The sequence below is a fragment of the Crinia signifera genome, chromosome 4 (assembly GCF_055691185.1).
Source record: "Crinia signifera chromosome 4, ASM5569118v1, whole genome shotgun sequence".
Classification (NCBI taxonomy): domain Eukaryota; kingdom Metazoa; phylum Chordata; class Amphibia; order Anura; family Myobatrachidae; genus Crinia; species Crinia signifera.
Genome location: NC_139220.1, coordinates 170,817,905 through 170,833,596, shown reverse-complemented (window position 1 = coordinate 170,833,596; position 15,692 = coordinate 170,817,905). Strand labels below are relative to the sequence as shown.

At 41.4% G+C, this 15,692-nt stretch overlaps 1 protein-coding gene across 1 annotated transcript in view; it reads left to right on the top strand.

The window, feature by feature from the left end:
• The window catches only part of LOC146074631 (pendrin-like), a 34,797-nt gene extending 23,415 nt beyond the window's left edge, over positions 1–11,382 (top strand). Inside the window, exons 16-20 of the mRNA XM_083182959.1 lie at positions 5,074–5,313; positions 7,317–7,371; positions 7,522–7,667; positions 8,301–8,384; positions 9,874–11,382. Of these exons, the coding sequence (XP_083039085.1) occupies positions 5,074–5,313; positions 7,317–7,371; positions 7,522–7,667; positions 8,301–8,384; positions 9,874–9,897 (549 nt within the window). The 3' untranslated portion in view covers positions 9,898–11,382. The remainder of the gene's footprint in view (positions 1–5,073; positions 5,314–7,316; positions 7,372–7,521; positions 7,668–8,300; positions 8,385–9,873) is intronic.
• The last annotated feature ends 4,310 nt before the right edge of the window (positions 11,383–15,692 follow it).

The following is a 15,692-nucleotide window of genomic DNA, read 5'->3' as shown; positions in this document are numbered from 1 at the left end:
CATGTAAAATCGGGTCCCAGGAACGCGATTCATATTTGATTCAATCAAAAAATCGGGTCGGTCGCGTCGATCGCATCGCATGCGACCAAATCGCATGCGATGCGATCGACGCGATTTTTCCAACACGACCACCCCGATATAAATCGGGGTGGCCGTGCTAGGAAACAAGTACCACAGTTTCTTTAGCAAGTTCAGTTGTGCTTTACAATTGTAAATAGGGATAAAACAAACTAGGTAAAATACGGTTATTTTAAAACGGTAAATTCACTCTGGACCTTTCAGACCGCACATATTACCGTTTTGAAACGGTAAAGAAACGGCAATATACCGTTTAATTTGTGCGGTCTGAAAGGGGCATAACAGTTTCGGTACTTGTTTCCTAGCACGGCCACAATCGTTGGGATCGTGTACCTTTAAGTTAAGGTACACGATCCCAACGATGGACCCGATTTCCTTTGAAATCAGGTCCATTTTGCCGGCAAAGGCAAAAAATCGGGGGCATCGCGTCGGTCGGGACCATTAACATTGGTCCCGACGCGACCGACGCGATGCCTCCGATTTTGCCATAGGTTTCAATGTTAAAATATTTTTTAACATTGAAATCGTGAGCATCGCGTCGGTCTTGTGCCATTATAATGGCACAAGATGAGATGGACTTGGATAAGTCCATCTCACATTGAGAAAAATGTGAAATGGGCCAATATGACCCATTTCACATTATATATGGCCCCGTCGTCACCCCACGATAGACGCCAACCCGAGGCGAGCGCAGCGGTGCGCGTCCTCCGACCTTTTCATTCCCCTACTATCCACGTCGCCGTGGAGTTGAGAATATATAGTGTGGCGAGCGCACGCGTATAACTTCACAGGTTAACTGCACGCGTATAACTCGCCACGCTTCGGGCTCGCTGCGCTCGCCACACTATATATTCTCAACTCCACGCCGACGTGGATAGTAGGGGAATGAAAAGGTCGGAGGACGCGCACCGCCGCCCCTCGTGGGCACGCTGCGCTCGCCACGCTTCGGGTTGGCGTCTATCGTGGGGTGGGGTTTACGTTGTAAAATTTGGGGGTCTAGGGAATATTTTACATTGAATCCCATGTAAAATCGGGTCCCAGGAACGCGATTCATATTTGATTCAATCAAAAAATCGGGGCGGTCGCGTCGATCGCATCGCATGCGACCAAATCGCATGCGATGCGATCGACACGATTTTTCCGACACGACCACCCCGATGTAAATCGGGGTGGCCGTGCTAGGAAACAAGTACCACAGTTTCTTTAGCAAGTTCCGTTGTGCTTTACAATTGTAAATAGGGATAAAACAAACTAGGTAGTTACATGCAGTCAAAATGGTCAAAAGGCCCTGCTCGCAAGCTTACAATCTATATGAAAATAGGAATTGATACATAAGGTTAGGTGTTATCGCATGCATAATGGTCCACCAGATTGCACAGGTTCTTGGTGGGCTATATTATACAGTAACCCATAGGGGAGGGGGGATTCTTAGAATGTACACCTTATCTATTTGAGGTGCTGCTATACTGGGATTTGTAGTTCTGCAAAGAAAAAACAAATGGTGCTGATGCGAACTCCACATTCATCAAAATGATCTATTTCAGATAGGATGTTGCTATGGGCAACCAATCAGATACGATCTATTATTTCGACAGATTGTCCAGATAATTGTACAGTATGTGCACAACAGTCAGACATGACAAATCTTCCTAAAAAAAGGAAATGGGATACCACTTCAGCACTCAGACACACCACTTAATATAGAGGTGTTCCTTTTCCTTTTTCATACACTATATTCCTCCTTTAGGATGCCATGGTATATGTGTTTGTAACACTCCACAGTTTTCAGACACTACCGAGTGGAAAAAGAATAAATAACAACATAGTGTCAAACCATTACATTTTAACAATTTGTTATACTAAAAGACAAGGGTACTCTTTACCTAGATGGGCGCCCGCGATTGAAATCGCGGGCGTCGGGGGTAAAAATCGCGGGCATCGCGGGTAAATCGCGGGTACATAAAAATCTGCTACCCGCGATGACCGCGATTTTACCATAGGGAACAATGTTAAAAAGGCTGATTGAGCGCGATTTTCATGGAAAATGCCTCAATGCCCGCGATTTGCCCATAGGAATCAATGTTAAATGGGCCACAGAGCCCAAATAGGCACAATTACCCCTTAAAATGTCCCCCCAAATTTTTAACGCCACCCCACGATCCACGCCAACCCGAAGCGTGGCGAGCGCAGCGGTACGCGTCCTCCGACCTTTTCATGCCCTACTATCCACTAGGGCGTGGAGTGAGAATAGAATAGTGTGGCGAGCGCAGCGAGCCACCGAGCCCGAAGCGTGGCGAGCGGACGCGGATACCTTCACAGGTAAACGCGTCCCCTCGCGGGCTTCACAGGTGTCCGCGTCGCCACCGACACCTGTGAAGCCCGCGAGGGGACGCGTATAACTGTGAAGGTATCCGCGTCCCCTCGCGGGGCTCGCTGCGCTCGCCACGCTTCGGGCTCGGTGGCTCGCTACGCTCGCCACACTATTCTATTCTCACTCCACGCCCTAGTGGATAGTAGGGTCCATTGAGGCATTGAACACTAAAATCGTGTCCATCGGGCCTTTTAACATTGATTCCTATGGCAAATCGGGAGCATCGCGTCGCGGGCATCGCGGGTACATTTATGGCCGGCCGCGACGTGACCGACACGATTTCCATGTTTAACATGGGTTTCAATGGGAAATCGCGGGCATCGCGTCGGTCGCGTCGCGGCCAGACATAAATGTACCCGCGATCACCACGACGGGCGCCCATCTAAGTAAAGAGTACCAAGACAAGATTTTAAAAAGAGGGTTTAGAATCCACACTCAGGCTATGATCAAAAGGATCAAATGCAGTTCTCAATTACCAGTTAAGGCTAAGAAGTTCAGTCAGTTCTCTTATGCGCATGTGTTGATGCAAGTCTCCCCCAGCTGTAGCAATGGGTTTCCTTGGAGCCAAAATGATAACTGATGTTAACTGTGGTTACCGGATGATCCCTGCAGCGCTCCATACACCATCAGCCTGCAAAGTACCCAAACATTGCGACCTGTCCTTGGGTCTATTTCAAGGTCAGCTTGAAGTGTGGCTTGTAATCATAAAAGTTTGGGATATATCCCCCCTACCTGGTCCTTATTGGTACTGCACAGCTGTGTAATGGATGCTGGGTCTCCACCTTTTTCCCCTATAGATGTTAAGTAGCCTTTTACTTTATCACGAGTGCAAAGTTTTGTATCCCATTCCAGGATGGTCTCATCATATATTAATGAAAGTGCTTTTCTCTTGTGTGCATTCTAGGTAATTTAACCGTTCTGTTGGTTACACATTCATGTATGTTTTAGCGAACCTATTCCGGAGATCCCTATTTTTATTTAAGCATCCCAGCTTTTGTGATCTTTTGGTAATAGATATAGGCATAATGAGAAACAAGAATAAAAACACTAAAAACATATTATTTACAGAAACCACTTCAGTCTGAATTTAACCCTAACGGTCCCTAATTCATAGATTGTTTTAGCTAATTGAGTGGCTATATCCCTTCTCCACCAATTGTCCTTTACCCATTGCAGGCGTATAAGTCTTTTGACTGCAGCATTGGAGCAGTTTTTTTTCCGGAGATGATGAGAAAGGGCATGGGTTCCTAAGTCCGTACTGATATATCTGATGTTCTCCTCTAACCATGTTTTCAATGGCCTCAAGATCCTACTTATATCAAATAGGTTGCATTCACATTTTATAGTGGTGATTACATTTTTGTAGCACACATGATAAAGTCCTTGTTTATAGGAGTATTTTCATTTATTGTCACCTCACTAGTTTTTGTTTGATTTTTCAGTTTTTATTTCTCTACACGCTAAACATGACATGCAGTGATAGAAACACTTTGATTTAATACTAGGCTGTTACTCCGATTTGGTGCCTGCCTATAAATACACTTAGGTTTCACCAGTAAATCTCATCCGAATATAGGGTCCTTGTGTAAGATACCACAATGTTTTAAAATGGATCTTTCTCTGTATTAATTATTAAAGGTTGTTGTGAAGGCGCGTTCAAAAGCATTTCTATTTTTATCATTCAGTACTTTCCTGTTTATTTTGCCTAAAAGTTCTTACCCCTCAACACTTTCTACATTCCTCGCAGCTTCTCTTACCAGATTTTTTTTCATACCCACATCACAGGAATTCTCCTTGGCACGACTGGTATACATCATCTTTTGTACAATTCATTTTAACATTATTTATGTATCTTGTCCAGGACACCATGTTCACACCAAATTGATCTTCATTCTAAATCTATATTTATATATATATATATATATATATATATATTTATTATAACAAGATATATATTTCTTCACACAACTACCCATGAATTTATTGGCATAACTCACAGCGAACTTGGTGCCCATTGCAGTCCCGACCTTCTGCAGGCAAAAATGATCCTTATAGGATTAGTTATTTTGGAACAGAAATAAAACTTTTTCCTGAATAAAATGTAGGGATTGATTCATTTTCCCCTCCTACATGGAAAATCTATTAAATCGTGACCCCTTCCCCTACCTTCTCTGTTGTGGTTCGTTTTGTTTTCTTCTTTTGTACGGGATTGTTTCACACTCTGGTGAATCCAGACCTCATATTTACAGAGGAGGATCTTTCTGTCTGATGCAGTATTTTTAAGTTGCAAGTCGTAGAGGACATTGTATGTCCTGCCTTAGCTGACTAATAGATTTCTCCTGTTCCTTCATAGGGTAGAAATGGGGAAATGTCTGCTCATAAGGGGATACATTTGGATATTGTGGGGGCCATACACTGTGAGATATATCACAGTGCATGGAAATGATATCTGCTGGGTGTGAGGATGGCAGATAAAATGTCTGTCGGTCTGACAGGCATTTTATCTGACCATCTATGCCCATTGTTTACTATTACTGGAATTCGGAATAACTCCCTACCACCAATATAGTCAATAGAACCTAATAACGGTCCCACTAATGAAATATGTTTTTTTTTCTGTTTAGAATGGTATCATCAGTGATGCAGGATTTGATAATGATGGGTTTGAGCCAGATGATGACCTTGAAGACCCAGAAGAAGACCAGAGCCCAGAAATTCAAATGAAAGAAGTGGAAATCCAAGTAGACTGGAATTCAGAGCTACCTGTAAAAGTGTCTGTCCCAAGAGTCACTATTCACAGCCTAATATTTGACTTTGGACAAATAAGTTTCCTTGATGTTGTGGCAGTAAGGTGTCTTAAACTGGTGAGATATATAACTTGTCCAAACCATTTTCTTTTGAATAACCGCCACACAGTATCCTGTATATATAGTATTATCGCTGTCTTCACACTGTAAGAAGCCTCGTTAACATACTGTAGATACTGCTAAACTTATGTAGTATCCCATGATGGCTGAAGGCAGGATTGATGAGATTTCACATGGCTAACAACAGGAGGGAAGACAAGAATCATGTTATTTGGCTGCCATACCAACTAGAGAACATAAGGAATTACTATTGTATATGCCAAAAGAAATGTGGTTTTGAAGAAAACAGTAACATTAACCTGTAAATGTTTATTTTTATTTTTTTACTTTTTGGAAAGTTATAATTCAGTTGAACTGGAATATTTTAAAGTTAGGACCACGTTATGGGTTCTGGTAAAATAATGTTAAATTGAAGGGATCTGTTGCATTTGGACATACACAGTACACACAGAAAAAAACATCAACACACTTCTGTGAACTAGTAAAAGAGCAACAATTTTATTAGCACATAAAATTTGTGTTTCTCAGTTACAGGATATTTTAAATACATTATAATCCAGTCACCACATCAAGGCACTTGAGGGGTCCTAACTCTAAACAATGACAGTACTTGCATTTGGTAACACTGTATTCATGTGTCTATAAATTGAGTCAAACTCATCCTGAGCTACTGACCACCATACATGATACACAGAATGGATGCTGCTCAGTCAGTTTATACATCCATAGCAGGTGCTCTTGTTCATAATAGAGTTTTAGTACTTGCTGTAAAGTTATAGATTCATTGAACAAAATTAATCTCTGCCCTTCCTTTCCTAGGGCACCTGGGGGCTGGAATAGAAACTATTTTCAAGCCCCACATATAAGTATCCATTGCTGTACTGGCCACTGGGGAGCATAAGGAAAATGTCATTTTATTCAAATTGGCCATGGCAGTGAAGTCTAGTAACTTGATGGCTGCAATAGCCGTCATATGAGATGGCAGATGGTGTTTTACCCCATAATTGTATTCTTCCTCCACCTCTTGCCTTCGTTATTACTTCCAGCAGAGGTTTCCACTAACAGTAACTATTGCATTTAGCAAACAGTGGGGTATATGTACTAACCAGCATTGAGTGCATATGCTGCACTTAACGCTGGTTATCTGGGGGGGGGGGGGGGGTAAAATGTAAGAAGAGTGCTAATTAACGTGCTCAGTGTGGCTGTCTCCTTCAATCCCCCTACTGTTTACGGCCCGGGCGATGTATGACTGGCTGTCAGGTATACATTGACCATTAAGCCGCTTCATGCGCTTTGCCAGCCCCGGGCTTACAGCAGGGACAATGCTGCTGCACTTGAGATCTTGTGATAATAGTGAGATCTCGAATAGGCCCAGTGAGCTGGCTGGGGAGAGTGGGAGCTTTTTTTTAAAAAGGCGCATGCACGGTCCTAACATAGGCGCCTATAAGGAAAGCCGTGGACTGAGAACAGAACAGCTCTCCTTAACGGCAGAACAGGGGTTAATACATCAGGTTAATATGGGAGCCCGCTTCTCCACATTATGCAGGAGAAGCGGGACCCGCTATTTTACAATCGTTAAGGCCATTTTAGTACATCTACCATAGTGTTGGTGTAATTGCTTGTGCTGCCACATTCACTAGGTCTGTGCTTTTCAGTCATAAAGGGTACAATGTGAGCATCAATAAAGTTGGCTCCTACAGTACAACATGCTTGTGTATACCCATTACACTTTAAATCACACTTGGACATGCATGTAACCAGACATATAAACAAATTGGTATATCTTGTTATATATTATAACTGAGGTTATGCCCCACCAAAAGAGGCACATGTATTTCTTCTGTGTATTTGCTTCTATTTCATCTGATTTGCCTAACTTGTATTTCCAGTCACAAACCTGTGTCCTCTTATGTATGTATATAACACAAAGCAACTTTGATTTATACATTTTTGCTATTGCCTATTATATGCCTATTGCTAAATAGCTGTTTGCTTTTCAGATATATAGAGAATTCAAGAGGATTGATGTAGACATGTATATAGCAGCATGTGATGGTAAATTCATCTATCATTATATTTTCCTATAAATCGCCACCATGATTCCTTCTATTTCCCACAATCACATGCATCTGATAAATTTAGTGTAAAACAAAGAAAATATTCTTGTCAATCCACTTAATATGAATTTGTCATTGCTTTCTACAGATAATGTTTTTAAAAAGATGGAAGAATGTTTATTTTTTGATGACCAGATCAAGCCAGACATCTGTTTCTTGACCATTCATGATGCTATACTATACATAGAGAATTACAGAAAGTTCAATGAGGGAAGTGATCCTATACTGGAAAAGGTAAAAAAATGGAACTATGTATTATAGTAGCAAGATAATGACTGGGCCAATCTTTGTGATGTGTAAAGTAAGCCATGTGCAGCACATAGCAGGAGCATTGGGACATACTGTAGCCAAAGTGCTATACTGAGGCACTTGCTTACACTGGGTACATACCCAGTTCTAAAGGGTGTGGTATAGGGATCCTGACAGGCCGGACTCAGACAGTGGGGGGAGCGCAACAAAGCTGCGCTCGCCACGCTGCGGGTACAGTGGCGAGCTACACTCGCAACCTATTCTATTCTCCCTCTATGGGGGTCGTGGATCCCCACGAGGGAGAATAGCCGGTGGCCATCGGGATCCCGAGTGTCGGGGTTTTAACAGTTGGGATTCCGACGTTGGTGTAATGACTGTCGGAATCCCGACTGTCTGTCACCCGTTCTAAAAAAGTCGGATCTGATGCCCTTCATTGCTGTCGTTAATGGAAGCATTGAATAGGTGAGTACCACTATTTCCCCTGTCAGGAAATAGTGGCACAGATTGAATTCCTCCTTAGTTCAAATATACATCCTTTTATATTCCATTCAAATTCTATACATTGGAATACATTGTTTACAATCTCAATGACAGAAATCTGTTTTTATCTTTATTAAGATCTCACTAATGCAAGACTCTAAAGAACCATTTGAATACACTGAACTTGAGCCAGCAATTGAGGAACTGGATGCTCAAGAGGAGGTGAGATAATGCTTACAGTTTAATATTTTTTCATATCATACACATTTATATTTAGCACTTTGCCCGCAGTGTAATTAAGATCTTACATGTATATGATCATATATATATATATATATATATATATATATATATATATATATATATATATATATATACACAGTGTGTATATATATATATATATATATATATATATATATATATATATATATATATATATATATATCGAGGAAAAACACACTGCGCACAATAAAGTGGATAGAAGAGCTGCTACCCTGATTGGGTCCCCTGTTAGATAGGACCCGGTTTGAAAGATGGAAAAAGGGGGGGATTCAGGGTGTGCTAAACATTAATTTATTGACCAGAATCATACTAGTAAAATAAATTTTTAATAAAACTGCCCACAGGGCAATAGCAGTGACAACAAAGGTAGGTGTGATTTAGCTTACAATAGATGGCTAAACACAATGTGTCCACTAGTGTAATACAAAGTCAAGCTGGATATTACAATAAACCAAGGGCCTATGGGAGATGCTGCCCAGCCGCCGTGATACTGGGACGCACGTGCGTGTGAGACGCACGCGCGTCCCAGTCTCTATCGCAGGCGCTCACCAGTGCAAGGGATCTGGTGAGCGCCGGCCAAGGATGATGCCCGCTCCTTCTGTATATATATATAAATTATATATATTTTTTAATCGGATTATTGCTTTAGCAATAAATTTGGAAAATGAAACCACTTGTGAAATAGATACATGAATGACAATGTATGTATTATGAGTTATACAATTTTTTTTTTAATTGGTGCACCTGTGAACAGAATTTTATTTATATTTAAGTTGTAAACCTATAACCTGGAACCTATAACCCAGTGGTTCCCAAACTTTTTAAAATCACGGCACCCTAGAGCATCAGAATTTTTTTCACGGCACCCCTAGTCCAAAAGTTTCTTATTTTATAAATTGATTTGTATGTCATACATGGGTTTATTTATGTGTGAGGGACAGGATTAGCTTCGGTTTGTCCACATATTTTATTATTGGTAGCCCACCAGCAATGTTTTTGCCTTTTACAATGACCATAAATAATTTCAATTGCCTCTAGACCACTAATCCATGGCACCCCTGCAAGTGTCCCGAGGCACTCCAGGGAGCCTAGGCACACAGTTTGGGAACCACTGCTATAACCTATAAACCGCAGGGATTATTTTTGTAAAGCTGCAAATGGTAGAATAATGTTCTGTCTTTTGGGGTACTGAGGAAGACTAGCAATATAGCATGTACAGTAATGCTGAACTCTAAAAAGTAAAAAGATTGCCAACTGTAACCAAGAGGGATTGTTTGTAGTCATCTATTTTCTAGGCTCTTTGGGAACATGCATTTTGCTGCTATAATAGAATTGATACTAGTGTTTTAAACATTAGATTAAAAAGTGGTGAGCTATTTGCAGTAATTGTTGTAAAACATAAATTTTACTGGACTCTGTCACTCCACAGGCTCTCAGAAGACTTGCATCATGATGTTGCCATTTGGAAGAAGGTCTTCTTGTGCTTTTCTTTATATTTCTAAACAACTTGAACTTTCTTTTTTCATCAATTAAGTTTTGTCAGTAACAGCTAATCCACTTATACAAACATTTTACAACATAATTGTTCATAAAGGATCATATGATTTGTAATTATTTGGATTTATAATGCTACAGTTTTATTCATTAAATGCATGAGAGAACAATCATACTTACTCTCATTGCCCTGATGCATGTCCGGTAGGTAGGAATACAGTACTTCCTGTCCTTCAGCAGGATTCATTCAAAAGAATTATTCTGATCAAGAAAGTGGTGTTAACTCTAAGGGGGATATTCAATCTCCGGCGAGCACCTCCCACCGGGGAGATGCCCGCCGGGCCCTATTCAATGCTGTCTTTCCCGACAGCATTGAGCAGGGTATCTCGCCAGAACGAGCCAGACATCACAAGCTGTCGGGCTCGTTCTGCCGAGAACAGCCGGGAAGTGACGAGCTGCCGGCTGCAGCTCGCTTCTTCCCGGCCGCAACTCGCCGCCATGCCCCCTTTTCGCTCCCCGGCAGGCGGGACATTGAATCCCGCCTGCGTGTCCTCGGTCGAGCTGAACGGGACTGGGTCACGGCGGTCGAGCAAGCTCGACTGCCGTGACCCTGACATTGAATACCGCCCTTAATGTAGTTACAAATGTTACTGGGCCCAGGAAAATATCACAGATGGTTGCCAGACACTATTAATGTTTGTACAGAAAATAACTAGGATGGGAATTACATTAGCATCTGCTGCTTAATTTGTCATAATATGTCAAACCTGAAAAGGTTTGACAAATTTGTGAAGTTCAGATATAACCGTAATAAAATAAAGTACTTAAACTGCTTAGAAAGACACACTGGGGAAGATGCATCAAGGCTTGGAGACCAAATAGAGCTGTCCCCCAAGGCAACCAATCAGCTTCTGTCCTTTCACAGAATGCAACTTCTCCAGTATGTCTCGCCAAGTCTTAACATCTACCCCATATATGAATATTAGTTGTATTACTTATAAGGAGGGATAGATTACAGTCTGAACCGCTAAATGGAAAAACTACTTTTCCCATGATGCCTAGCTGGCTCAGATCTTGGTGCTGATAGCGAATAGCCCCCAAAAAAAGTCTAATAAATATATGTAGAACAAAAATGAAACTATGTATTATTGGGGCTTTTGCATCTGCTCAACTAAACCTTAAGAAAAGCTCAGCTCACTCTGCAGATGGAGAGCATCTCAAAACACATAGAGCCTTTTGTGTTGGGATGACCATGTAACCAATACACCAACAGTGTATTGCAGTGGTCCTTCTTATATAGAAGTGCTGGATAATATTAAATACAGCTGTTGTAAAAGTAACAAATATGATTATTGAAAAGGATTCGGTTACATTCATACTAAAATCTAAAGAACCCTTTATTAAAGTAATATATACAATTTATAGAAAGCCATATTTTTCTAATTTTAGACAATAATGTAATATATATATATATATATATATATATATATATATATATATATATATATATATATGGTACTTATGTAGTATCTGGGCTGCCGATTTTGTGATTGTATGCCTTACCTTAAGGCATACAATCAGATGCTATGCGATTCGATTCGATGAGATTTTGCATAGGATTCAATGTTAAGAAGGTCCTGTTCATTTCCCCACTATCCAAGTGGGCATAGAGTTGATTTTATATAGCGTGGCGAGCGCAGCGAGCCATCGAGCCCGAAGCGTGGCGAGCGAAGCGAGCCCCGCGAGGGGACGCATATTTCTTAAAAAGTATTCTGTGTGCCCTCGCGGGGCTCGCTACGCTCGCCACGCTTCGGGCTCGGTGGCTCGCTACGCTCGCCACAGGTTTATATCCAACTCCATGCCCACTTGGATAGTGGGGAAAGGAAAAGGACCCCTTTTTCCCATTGAATTCTATGTTAAAATGGACTCAGACCATTTTAACATTGAATCCTATGGAAAAATCTTGACCATCGCATCGCATACGATTTGGTCGCATGCGATGCGATCCGATCCGATTTCTAAATCGGACGCCCAGATACTACATAAGTACCATATATATATATATATATATATATATATATATATACACATATTAAAACCATGATATAAATATAGAAAAAGTTTAGTAGACCAGTATATTTTAAATGTTAGAAATAGGTTTACTTCGAACCATGGAGCTTCTGGTATATACACTGGGTTCTATTCACAAAGGCCCCAAAAACCGGCTGAGTAGTAGCTTCGGTGGTGTGTAGACCAATGGGCGATCCTACTAAGTATATTTTAAAGTAAGCTGTATATATTAAGATTTTTCTAGTTTTCCACAAAAACAGTCAGTTAAATGACCATTACAAAAATTGTAAAAAATAAATTAAGATAAAAAATGCCATCAATAAGCAAAGCAGGGTATGGTATAATCTACTGATCACTATACATCAAAATAACTAAAGTTTTTCAATATATATCAATGGTATTCCTTAAATCACAGTTTGGCATGATCAATAGATCTGCATGAGATATTATATTGTAATATTCTATTAAAAAAATATTTTTATATTATATGATACCTGTCTGTTAATAAAAATATTTTCTTGTTCTAAGTTCAGCATTGTTGGCATAATTTTATTGTTATATTTTATTACGTAGTTTAAGTACTGTGCTACACACATTCACATTACTGTACAAGACATTTCGAAATAGGATCACTGATGCTTTTTAATATTATCTTTATAACAGTATGTAAAATATTGACATTAGTTTTATGTGTTAAATGGCTCCTTTCTATCACCCATTCCCCATACTAATATGCTACATTCCATCGGAAATGCCTTGTAGTGTCATTAATCAGAACCCACTGAAAATACAGTAAAATAAAGAGATAACCCCTGCCAGCCACTAAGAGGAGGGTTTGCTTCTCCTACCAACTGCTTTAAAGATCAGTAGCAGAGATGCAGCTATTAATACTACCAACGCGTCCTCTTCCTCCTTCCCTAGCTTCACCATAGGGTTACTTAGAGGATCAGGACCTACAAACTTCCTGGAAAGGGCATCTGCATTGAGATGTTGTTTCCCTGGATGATGCTGCACCTCAAACTTAAATAGCTGTAAGGCTAAAAACCAATGGGTCACATGAGCATTCAACTCTTTGTTCGTGTGCATCCATTGCAAGGGCGCATGGTCTGTGACCAACAAAAACTCTCATCCCAACAAATAATATTTTAAGGACTCCACTGCCCACTTAATTGCCAAGCACTCCTGTTCTACAGTTGAATACTTGTGTTTATAATTGTGGGCAGTAATTTATGGCTAAGGTAGAGGATCGGCTTTTCCTCTCCGCCTACCACCAGAGAAAGGACTGCCCATAATCCTGTCCCAAAGGCATCCGTCTACAACACAAACTGTTTTGTAAAATTAGCTTGCAAGACAGGCTTTCTAGTTCCCATCAGACCGAGAAATTTCCTAAGTTGCGACTTCCATTTGGGTTTAGACCAAGTAAGAACCGCTTCTAACTTAATAGGCTGATGTTTAACCTGTCCTCTGGCCACAATGTACCCCAAATACTTGGCTTCCACCATACCAATGGCACATTTCTCAGGGTTGGCGGTAAACCCACGTGCCAGTAGAGAATTTCAGACAGCCTCTCTCTTTGGTAGGTGTGATTCCTAGTCAGAGCTAAAAAGAACAATGTCATCTAAATATGCAGCTGCATAATTCCCTGTGGGGCCACAGCAACTTATTCATCGCTCTCTGGAAGGTTGCTGGGGCACCATGTAAACCAAATGGCAGCATGTTGTACTGAAATAAGCCTTTTGGGGTAGAGAAGGCTGTTTTTGCGTTAGCAGCGTCTGTAAAAGGAATCTGCCAATATCCTTTTGTCAAATCAAGATTAGTAAGATACTACCTCTTGGCTAAATTTTCTATGAACTCATCAACCCAGGGCATAGGGTACGAATCAATGCGAGAAACTTGATTTCATTACTGGAAGCCATTGCAGAATCTTAAAGCACTTTAAGGCTTAGGTATTAAAACAATGGAATTATTGCACTTATTGGTTGAGTCTCCTCTGACCCCTAGGCGTAGCATCTCTTTCACGTCTTTACCGCTTTTTACCGGTTTACCGCTGCTCGCTTTTGCCTTGTGTTTGTGATACAGCCTTTGTTTATTGACCGCCCTGTTGGATGATCTATGTCTTTCCAGGAATGGCAGAAAACACATCTTGGTACTGTGCCATAAAATTCACCACTTCCTGTTTCTGACCAGGACTGAGTGTGACTTCAGTGGGTACCTGACATTCTGGAACTTTTTTGCTACCAAAGAGGGATGACTGCCACTTTCCTTCCAAGGTTTTAACAGGTTTATATTGTAGATTTGTACCTCCCTCCTTCTACCCTCCTGTCGAACCTCCTGTTGTAATTGACCAGTCCCACCGCCTCGATGATCTCATAAGGGCCCGCTATTGAGCATACATCTTACTTTCTGTAGTGGGCACAAGCACTAGCACCTTGCCTCCGGACGGGTTGAATGCAGTGATGTCATAACTTTGTATCTGGCATTGTTGAGCCCTTTCAATAGGTTTGTTCAGGAGTGGCACAATCTGCCTTAGACAGCCGTACAATTGAGGCACAAACTGACAAATGTTAGGGTCCCGACAGGGTTGTTGTTCGCACCCTTCTTTTAATAGATCCAGAATCCCTCTGGGCTGTCTCCCATAGAGGAGCCCAAAGGGTTTAAACCCTGTAGAGGATTGGGGGTACCTTTCTGACCTCGAACATGAAATAAGGTTGTCGCAAATTTCAGTCTCATTTTTGGGGGGGACACTGCCCTCTTTATCATCTGTTTAAGGGTTTGAGTAAACCTTTATACCAGGCCATCTGTTTGCAGGTGGTACACTGAGCTGGTAATCCTGTCTACCTTTAACAACCGGCACAAGTCCTTTAGAAGTTTGGAAACAAAAGGGGTACCTTGGTCCATTAAGACCTCTTTCTGTATTCCCAGGCAGGTTTGCATGGTTAGTAGCTCTCCGACAATAATGCCAGATTTCATATTACGCAGGGGTATACCCTCTGGGTATCTGGTGGCATAATCCACTATCACTAGTACTGTATGTATTGGTGCCCTCAAGCAGATTTTTCCACTGGACATATCAGATCCATACCAGTTCACTCAAAAGGCACCGAAACAATAGGGAGGGGTACCAGTGGTGCCCTAAACTCTGGCTGAGGGACCATCTTCTGGCACATTCGGCATTCCTGACAATATCTCTTGACTGAGGCATAGATGCCTGGGCAAAAGAACCTTAACTGTATGCGTTAAATTATTTTCTCCTCCCTTAAATAGTCATCCCACAAATATGTATGTGTAGCGTCCAACACCAACTACTCGAGTTTTGGAAAACTAACAACTGGACTACTCTTTTCCCCTGTAGAGTAGTAACAGGATATAGCAAATCATTTTTTAACACAAAATATGGCACACCCTGTGGTGGTAAAGAAGTAAGCACCTTATCATTAACCACGGTACTTGTGTAATAGCACATGCCCGGCTATGCTACGTTTTCAGCGTAGGCTAAGCTTTGTTGTCAGCGCAGTCCAACTGCTGCCTAGCGTAGTTAGCGTAGTGACAGCCCAACGGCTGCATAGCGTAGTTAGCATAGTGACTCCGTGGCAGCCTTGCGTAGTCAGTATAGTGCCCCCGGGAGCTGCAGCTCTGTCTCCGGCATCCCGGGCAAGCCTAGTGAGCACCTCTCACACAGCGCCG